Source organism: Centrocercus urophasianus, unplaced genomic scaffold (genome assembly GCF_019232065.1).
Source record: "Centrocercus urophasianus isolate 14NV4802_14NV808 unplaced genomic scaffold, USGS_Curo_1.0 seq_43, whole genome shotgun sequence".
NCBI classification, from domain to species: Eukaryota; Metazoa; Chordata; class Aves; order Galliformes; family Phasianidae; genus Centrocercus; species Centrocercus urophasianus.
In genome coordinates, this window is record NW_024885011.1 from 2,545,808 (window position 1) to 2,554,412 (window position 8,605).

The window sequence follows — 8,605 nt, forward strand, 5'->3', positions numbered from 1 at the left end:
AAGCTGGAGGGAAAAAAAATCCGTTGTTTCAGATGCTTTTCTCAACTAAAATAGTGATAAACGAAGCAAGCTTTGCCTCCCTCCCTCTCCCCCCCCCCGCCTCCTCCTGCAGCCCTGGCTCTGCTTTCACTGCCGTCACTCCCGATAAAGCCCCGCTGCCTCCAGACTCAACATCGCCTATCCCGAAGCCGTCCCCCGCGAATACCCGGCGCTGCTGTTTGCTGGCGTTTATTTTCCTCGTATTAAAAAAAAAATTGGTGGGGAGAGGGACGGGGAGGAACGGCGGGGCTCAGCGTCGCTCAGTCGCTGGGAGGCTGACACTCACGGCAGTCCCGCATGTCCTCGGAGTAGCTCTCGATCTGGATGGTGGTGGTGTGGAAACGGAAGGCGCGCTGCAGTCGGGAGCTGGCCTCCTCCAACACCTCCTGCGAGTCGGCACCCGCATCTGCAAGGAGCCCGGAGGGGTGTTGGGGGCCGGGGAAACCCATCGCGTCCCAGCCCCCTCCCCCGGCCCAGCAGCACTCACTGATGGCGATGTGCACAGAGAGCAGCGGCTGCGAGGCTGTCAGCGCCCAGATGTGCAGGCTGTGCACCGCCTCCACGCCGCCCACCGCCAGCAGCGTGTCCCGCACCGCGTTGAAGTCCATCCCCCTGGGGGTGCCTGGAGGGACGCGGGGTGGGATGGAGACAAAGCATCCACGGGAGGGGGGCACATATCATCAGCCCCCGGGGGGCTCCCTACCCTCCATGAGGACGAGGAGGACGTCACGGAGGATGGTCAGCGTTGTCCCCAGCACCAGCACGGAGAAGAGGAAGGTGCAGATGGGGTCCACGTACTTGTATTCGGGCTGGGGGGGGTGGGAGCAGGTGAAACCCACCAAGTGCAGCCAAATCCGCACTGGCACTCAGCCCCATCTGACCTCACGGCTGGACAAGCCCACGTCCCCCATGTCTCCCTCCCCTCCAGACCTTAAAGAAGATGATGTAGGATGCAATGAGGACGCCGACGCTCTGCAGCAGATCCCCCACCACGTGGACGAAGGCTGCACGGACGCTGGGATTGGGCTGTTCATGGGTGTGGGGCTGCTCATGAGCCCCTCCATGGCTGTGCCCGTGCCCCGTTTGGTGCAGAGCTGCCCCCATCCTGCAGGCAGAGCAGCAGTGACATCCCCTGGCCACCGACCTCCTGCCCAGGGGGTGACAGCACATCATACGTACACGATGTTGACGGCCACAGCGCAGGCAGAGGTGATGAGCATGACGCTGCCCTCGATGTCGTAGTCACCCAAGAGCAGGCGTTGGGCCGCCAGGTACACCAGGACACCCGTCACTACCCAGATGGACAGCACGGAGAGCAGGGCCCCCAGGATCTCTGCAGACAGCCCTCAGATGTCACTGTGCTCTAGGGAAGGCACGCAGTGGGGCTGCAGCAGGATCCTGAGGTTACCTGCACGGTGCCAGCCAAAGTTCATGGTTTTGGTGGCGGGACGTGAGGACACCCAGAGGGCAAAGAGGCTGATCATGATGCTGGCAAAGTCCGTCAGGAGGTGGGCAGCGTCCGTCAGGATGGCCAGGCTGTGGGCCAGGTACCCGCCTGCAGTATGGATGGGAGATCCCCATCCAGAGCCAAACACAGACTGGGTCACCTCACTGCAAAGCACGGAACCCTGCCCCATTGCACAGATCAGAACAAGAGGGGCCATGCAGGGCAATCCGTTCACCCAGCACTCGCTCACCCACAGCTTCCCCCACCATGAAGATGAGGCAGATGCCAGCAGCCACATAGAGCTTCCTGCGCGCCCGCTGCTGCTGGCGGGGGTCACTGCCAGCCCCCCCCGCATGGCAGTGCTGGCGGTGCCGTGCTCTCAGCTCCAGGGTGGGCGCCTGGCCCTGCGCCGAGCCCGCTGCATGCTTCTGTGCCATGCCCAGGTAGGACCTGCGGGGACGGGTGACATCGGGACACCCGGCTGGGGGACGGGGAGAGGGGGGGGAGGAAGGAGGAGGGGACCTGCAGCCCGCTCTTTGCATTCAGCCCTGCTCCTACGCGTCCCCTTCCCCAGGTCCTCTCCCTGAACGGACGGCTTTGGCCACGGGGACCCCATCCAGGAGCCCCGTGAGGGTACACGCAGCCCCTCCGCGCACCCCCTTACCTGCCCGTGCCCTCGCCCAGCAGCTGCTGCTTCTCCCCTCCTCCCGCTGCCATCCCTCGGAAGCCGGCGCTGGTGACCCCGGTGCGGGTCCTGCGCTGGTGGCAGCTGCGGTCGCGGCCGTGTGGAGCGGCGGGACCCGTGTGCAAAGCCAGGCCGGGGGAGGAGGGCCAGGCCGGCTGCAAAGCGCCTGCTGAGCCTCGCCCCAGGCTGGCCGTGCCGCAGCCCGCAGCCGGGGGGCTCTCGGTGTAACGGGGGGCTGCTCCCCACGTGCATCCCAGGGGCACATCGTATGCTGCATGCAGGATGTAGCTGCACCCCTCAAGGACAGGGTTGCATTGACCCCCCTGTGCGCTCCCTTCCCACCATGGGAACCTTGCTTTCCCCCAGTTTAAATCCAGCTGGGCAGGTGGATCTCGCCTGGGATCTGTGGTTGGACACCCCCGTAGCAGTGACTGCCCCCCACTGCCTCCAGGGACAGCACTCATTGCTGTGGGGCTGACTGCAGTCACGGCACAGCACTGAGCACTGCTTTCAGCACTGCCTCAGTTTACTCTCGACCCCAAGCCGGGTTTATGTTGGCACGGGAGAACCCAACTGTGCTGCGATTTTGGACCCGTGTGAGCTCAGCTCCATGCTGGCCCCTTTTGGGGCTGGCAGAGTCTGGAGTGCTGTCACCCCACATCCCTGAGGCTGGGTAAGCACTGGGATAAATCTTTCCGGGTGCTGACCTGTCACATCCTGGGAGTGTGGCCAGCATGGGGTGCCAGTGCCACCGGAGGTGTTAATTAGGCTGAGAATCAGGCACTGGTCCAAAACCAGGGAACCCTCCCACATCCCCAAACCCATCACAGGGACGAGTGAGAAAAGGAGAGGTGGGGGGGGGGGGAGGAAAAAGCCAGAGCACCGGTTTTCTGTACAAAATACGCAACTCCATTACAATTATATACAAAACAAGGAACATATAAAATGTGCGGAATAGTCCTCTTGGCACCCGTATAGAAAAGCGTCCTGTACTGGAGCTGGATGGCTGGCCCCATCAGTGTGTCCCCAGGTTCTGTCCTGGACATCCTGCGTCCTACTGGGGGGCTGCAGAAGGAGAGGGTAGTGAGTGGGACTTCATCAACCCTCCATCATCCCCTCTGTCTGTGGGGGTTCCACCATGATGCTGGCGATGCTGGCACAGAGAGGCCCTACCTGCCGCTACTCTTTCGGGTTCTGTGTCTCCTGTGTCTTCTTCCACCTCCTCATAGAACTCATCCTCCTCATCTGTAAATGGGCACCAGATGTCAGTGAGGGGCAGCTGCTGAAGGATCCTCGTTTCCAGGTCCCAGAGGGGTTTTTGGGGTGGGATTACCTGACTCAAAGTCCAAGGCATGGACGGCATCGTTGAGGTGCTCAAGATTGACTGTGAAGGCATCCATGTTCTCATAGCCTTGCTCAATCTTCTCCAGCATGCCGCCCTTGGAGGCCTCCACAATCCTGGGGGAGGGAGCACAGCAGTGGTCCCACAGCCCCGAGCGTAGAGCAGAGCCATATGGTCCACACCTGGCAGAGGATGGGGATCCCCCAGCTTCCCCCAGTTTGGGCACTTACGTTTTAATGAGCTGCTTGGCATTCTGTGGGATTAAGAGGAAAGGTGAGGGTGTCAGAGCAGCGGCAGCCAGCATGTCCCTGTGCCACCAGGACGTGGCACAAGGGGTTCCCTATAGGAAGCGAGGGCTTTAGGGGTTGAAGGTCTCACCATGAGGAAGGCGGCCCCGTCGGTCTCCTCCATGGCCTGGACGGCCGTCTCTACCAGCCGGCTGGACTTCTCTAGCTGCTCCTTATACTTCTGGATGAGGCCTTGCACAAAGCCTGTCTTGTCCTCCTGCTCACGGGTGATGCGTCCCAGCAGCTCCATCTTCTTCTCCTCCAGCAGCGCTGCAAATGCATCAAAACGTGCACAGAGCTCCTGCTTGGCTGCCTCGCTGTTCTCCTGTGGGGACAAAGCTGTGTCCTTCCAGTTCCTATGTCCTCTGCTCAGGGGCTGGTTCCCCCAGAACTGGGTTTCGGGGTCTATATTTCCCTGTCCCTCACCTCAGTGCTGCGGCAGGAATCCTCCAGCTGGGAAATGATGGTCTGGATGCGGTCGTTCCCTGCCACTAGCATGGAAATGCAGTTGTTCAGCTCGCTCTGGTCAGGGACAGATGGACAGAAGCAGCTTTAACTCCTGCAGGGCAGGGATGGGTGCTGCCAGGATATCACCGTCCATCCCCCATCCCACAGGCTGAGAGGGGGGGCATCACACTAAATATAGGGCTGTCTCCTGGTCAAAGTCAGCCCGCTGCCTATTAATACCCCATGAGGCATCCCAATGCTATTTGCAGCCACCCTAGCTCAGCACATCGCCCAGTTCTGGCCATGCCCCACCGTGGCCCCATGTCCCCCCCATGGCACCTTCTGGCCCTGGAAGATGCTCTGCAGAGGGGCCACTTCGCAGTCTTTGTGAGCACCGAAGACCTTGCACATGGAGCAGGTGGGGACCTCACAGGTGACACAGTAGATGTTGATCCTCTCATCCTCGTGCTCCTTGCACATGGGGTGCTCCCCCTTCTTGAGTGGCCTGCTGGAAAGAGCAGCCCGGCCATGATGACATCCCCAGCAAGATGACATCCCCGCCATATTGATGTCCCCATCGCGGTGATGTTCCCACCATGGTGACATCCCCACAGCAGTGACTTCCCCACCAATGCAGAACTACTGCCCATAACCAGATCCTGGCCCACGTCCCCCTGCATGCCCAGTAAGCCCAGTTTGCAGCAGTGTGTCATCAGCTATGGCAGCAGTTGGGGCCACGCTCCAGGGATGCTGCACAAGCTCCTAATTTTAGCTGAGTGCTGCTGGCATTTATTATTATCATCCAACGCATGACCCAGGCAGGGGCTCCAGGGAGCTCAGGGGGGTGACAGCAATTGAGTCACCACTGGGGGGTTCGCCAGCTCCCCCCCCAGGGGCTGCAGCCACCTGCCACGTGCCTTCCATCCCTGTTTCCATGGCGCTGGAACAATATTTACAGTGGGGCAGGAGAATGGGGAGACGAACCCACATGTCCGGGTTGTTTAAAAAACATCACCCCCCTGTCTTTCTCCCTCCTGCTGCGCCTCTGCCACTGAACAATGCCATCAAACCCCTCAGGCTGTCCCCCTGTCCCTTATCACTCCTTGCTGTCACAGGCAGAGCCTGGATTTGTCCCTCACACCCCTTATCTTCAACCGAAAGCCAAAGCTGCAGGGTGTCAGGCTGGGGGCAGGATTCGTTCTTCTGCCACCCCCCACAGGTCCCCCTGTCCCCGGGGAGCAACTGCAGACCAGAATGGCACAGGGCTGGAAGATGAAGATTTGGGTTGAGGGTAAAGATTTGAGTTGAGAATGGAGATCTCAATTGTGAGGTGGAGATTTGGGTTAGGGACAGCTGGGGGGGGAGCACCAAGCCAGCCCCCCAGTTTCTCACCCAAAACAAAATGACGTGGCAGTCCCCGTGTCCCCGTGGGACCAACCTGGAGAACTCCTGCTTGTAGATGTCGATGATGTTCTCCACCAGCAGGTTCCTCTGCAGCCCATAGACACCGTGGCGGTCCAGCAGGACCTCGTGGCGGCACGTAGGGCAGCGGAACCGGCCCCCCGAAATGATGCTGCTGCCTCGGCTCTGCCAGTACGGATTGGCAGCCTGGAGGGGGACAGGGACATCAGAGTGTCCCCAGGTGCATGCACAGAGCATCCCGGAGCAGGGCAACATCCAAGGGGGTCCTCATCTCACCTGGAAGATGTCATTGGCACACTTGCGGCAGAGGTTGTGCTGGCAGGGCAGGATCACCACAGGCTTGCTGAACATCTCCAGGCAGATGGGGCACAGCAGCTGCTTCTCCAGGCTCTCCATGGGGCTGCCATCGCGCAGGATGCTAGGCTGGAAATCCATCGGTACGGCACTACTGCTCCTCCTCAGAGCAACCCCAGTTCTGCTGCCGGAGCCCCTCACGCAGCTTTTATCCATCGCCCAGCAGTCACGTGGAGCTGGCTCGGCTGTCTGAAGGCATCACCTGTCACATGGTGGTGACAATCGAGGCGCACGGCCGCAGTAAACAAGCTGGGGACATGCTGTCCGTATGGTCCTGCTGGGGGACGCCGGGAGACCTGGGGGGGGGGGTCGGTGCTGCGTGGAGTCGGGACGAGGAAGCACCAGGCTGAGGGTTTGCATGGAGCATTGCCCTTTGAACCCCCCAGAATGCGACCATTGTGGGGTGCAAAGCACCTGCAGGGCGGCCGATGGCTTTTTACAGAACCGCAACGCCTGGGGGATGCAGCACGTGCAGTTGGTGCATGCAGCCTCTCCTCCTCACGCTTCTCTCTACCCCAAAAATCCATGTAGCAGCCTGCAAGGAGGTCACCAAGGTCAGCACGCTGTACAGCCCGCCTGCCTGGCCGTGCCCCGCACTTGTTTGCAAAACCTGACCCAGAAACATCAGCAGGAAAACAGGAGAGTGGCCCTTCCAGACTGCCCCAGGGAGACTGCTGGGAGCGGCCCCGATCACATTGCCGGCTGTCAGCTAGCACACCAGTAAACAGGGTGTTCTTCCAAATCACAGCACCAGTGCACAGGGAGACCTGTAAATATTGGCAGCTGCAGGGGAGAGAGGATAATTATAACACCTCTGCTCTGAGTCACGGGATGGGTGGGGTGAGGTGGTTGCTCTGTTCCCCACAGAGCCTACGGGCAGGAGGTGCTGCAAGTGTCCAAAGGGACAGGTGGTGAGATGCTGGGTTATGTGGGTGGTGTGTGCACAGTTATGGGCACACAGAGGCACAGATGCATAGGCACATGGGAACAGAGATGCACAGGTGTCTGTCTAGAGGGGTGCAGGAGTGCACAGGTGCATGGGTGCACAGATAGACGAGTGCATGAGTGCACAGGTACACGGATGCATGAACATGCAGGTACAGTGGTACATGAGTATGAGGTTACATGTGCAACTTGGGTGCATGGGCACACAGGTTGCAAAGGTACACAGATGCATGGGCACATGGGGTATGAGACTACAGGGACACATGGGCACACAGCTGTATGATTACACTTGTGCACAGGGACACAGGCTCACGGCTGCATGTTGCAGGGACGCTGATTTAAGGCACCACCTCCCCGACAAAGACAGGCTGAAGGAGCTGAGCATGTTCAGCCTGGAGAAAAGAAGGCTGTGGGGTGACCTCACTGCAGCCTTTCAGTACCTAAAGGGAGCCTACAAACAGGAGGGGAATCAACTCTTGGAAAGAGGAGATAACAGCAGGACAAGGGGAAATGGTTTGAAGTTGAGGGAGGGAAAATTGAGGTTGGATGTGAGGGGGAAGTTCTTTGCTATGAGAGTCGTGAGGTCTGGAACAGCTGCCCAGAGAGGCTGTGATGCCCCGTCCATCCCTGGAGGTGTTCAAGGCCAGGTTGGATGGGGCCCTGGGCAGCCTAGGCTTGTATTAAATGTGGAGGCTGGTGGCCCTGTGTGTGGCAGGGAGTTGTAGATTCATCATCCTTCAGGTCCTTTCCAACCCTGTCCATTCTGTAGTCCTGTGACTTTGCCACAGATGCCCCCCCCCCAGGGAGGGACAGCCTGTGGCTGTTCCAGACGCTCCTCTTCCAGGAAGGCTCTCACATGTCAACCAAGTGACCTCGCTGAGGCTGGCCAAGCACATCTTGCAAAATTGTCCCCGTTTTGGCACTGGGAGCCCTTCCAGGGAGCTTTGTACACTGAGAGCACATGGGGGAGAATGAGAGGGGGGTGACCACCGGATACACACCTGTCCCAGTGCTGGCCCCTCCCGCTGAACTCATCAATGCCGGACTCCGTGAAGGGGATTCCCAAGAGAGGATGGGCCGTAACGTCCCAGTCAGTTTCCCAGCCCTCCTCAGCTCCCGGTTGGCTCCGAGCAGCGCAGGCACGGCTGCCAAACCAAGCCGAGGCGCTGAGCTCAGCGTTGCACACACAGCAACCGTCTGCTCCCTGCTGCCATTAAGGACAGCGGAGCAACCCCGAGCTGCCACCGAACGGGCAGGTGAATAAATGGATAAAGAAACAGATGTGTAAATAGAGGGATAGGTAAACAAACGGCTAAGTGAATAAATAGGTGAGAGAGGGTAATTAAACACAGAGGTAAATGAATAGAAAGGCTGTCGTTGCAAAGATGCGGTGCAGACACACAGCCGAAGTACAGCAGAGGAGTGCTGGGTGTTGTCCCACCCCAAGCAACGAAGAAACAGATAAACACAGAAACAGACAAATACGTACATGCACACGTGAGGAAACGAGGAGAGTCCTTGCAAAGCTGCAACGGCCAACGCACACAGCGCTGTTAGAGAGCGAACAGAAGCAAACAAACGGAAACACACACACACGCGGAAACACACGCGGAAACACACGCGGAAACACACGCGGA

The 8,605-nt window shown here is 59.4% G+C and overlaps 2 protein-coding genes across 12 annotated transcripts; both read right to left on the reverse strand.

The window, feature by feature from the left end:
• Nucleotides 1–263: 263 nt before the first annotated feature.
• Nucleotides 264–1,923, reverse strand: SLC30A2 (solute carrier family 30 member 2). The gene is made up of 7 exons (XM_042834058.1): nucleotides 1,737–1,923; nucleotides 1,448–1,594; nucleotides 1,219–1,372; nucleotides 970–1,144; nucleotides 743–848; nucleotides 527–661; nucleotides 264–445 (listed from the first exon to the last, which is right to left on the reverse strand). Exons 1-7 carry the CDS (start codon nucleotides 1,921–1,923, stop codon nucleotides 300–302), a joined length of 1,050 nt encoding a protein of 349 aa, XP_042689992.1. The 3' UTR covers nucleotides 264–299.
• Nucleotides 1,924–3,057: 1,134 nt separating this feature from the next.
• TRIM63 (tripartite motif containing 63) lies at nucleotides 3,058–8,599 on the reverse strand. 11 transcript variants are annotated; one of them, XM_042833883.1, is made up of 11 exons: nucleotides 8,458–8,599; nucleotides 7,970–8,113; nucleotides 5,946–6,806; nucleotides 5,686–5,855; nucleotides 4,587–4,755; nucleotides 4,227–4,322; nucleotides 3,892–4,125; nucleotides 3,744–3,766; nucleotides 3,505–3,629; nucleotides 3,345–3,416; nucleotides 3,058–3,236 (listed from the first exon to the last, which is right to left on the reverse strand). In XM_042833883.1, exons 3-11 carry the CDS (start codon nucleotides 6,177–6,179, stop codon nucleotides 3,226–3,228), a joined length of 1,134 nt encoding a protein of 377 aa, XP_042689817.1. In that variant the 5' UTR covers nucleotides 6,180–6,806; nucleotides 7,970–8,113; nucleotides 8,458–8,599; the 3' UTR covers nucleotides 3,058–3,225. The 11 variants fall into 11 exon arrangements, with proteins under 11 accessions (XP_042689817.1, XP_042689813.1, XP_042689816.1 ...); XM_042833879.1 differs by having other exon boundaries at nucleotides 5,946–6,558; nucleotides 6,639–6,806; nucleotides 7,970–8,599; XM_042833882.1 differs by having other exon boundaries at nucleotides 5,946–6,319; nucleotides 6,438–6,806; nucleotides 7,970–8,599.
• Between the last annotated feature and the right edge of the window lie 6 nt (nucleotides 8,600–8,605).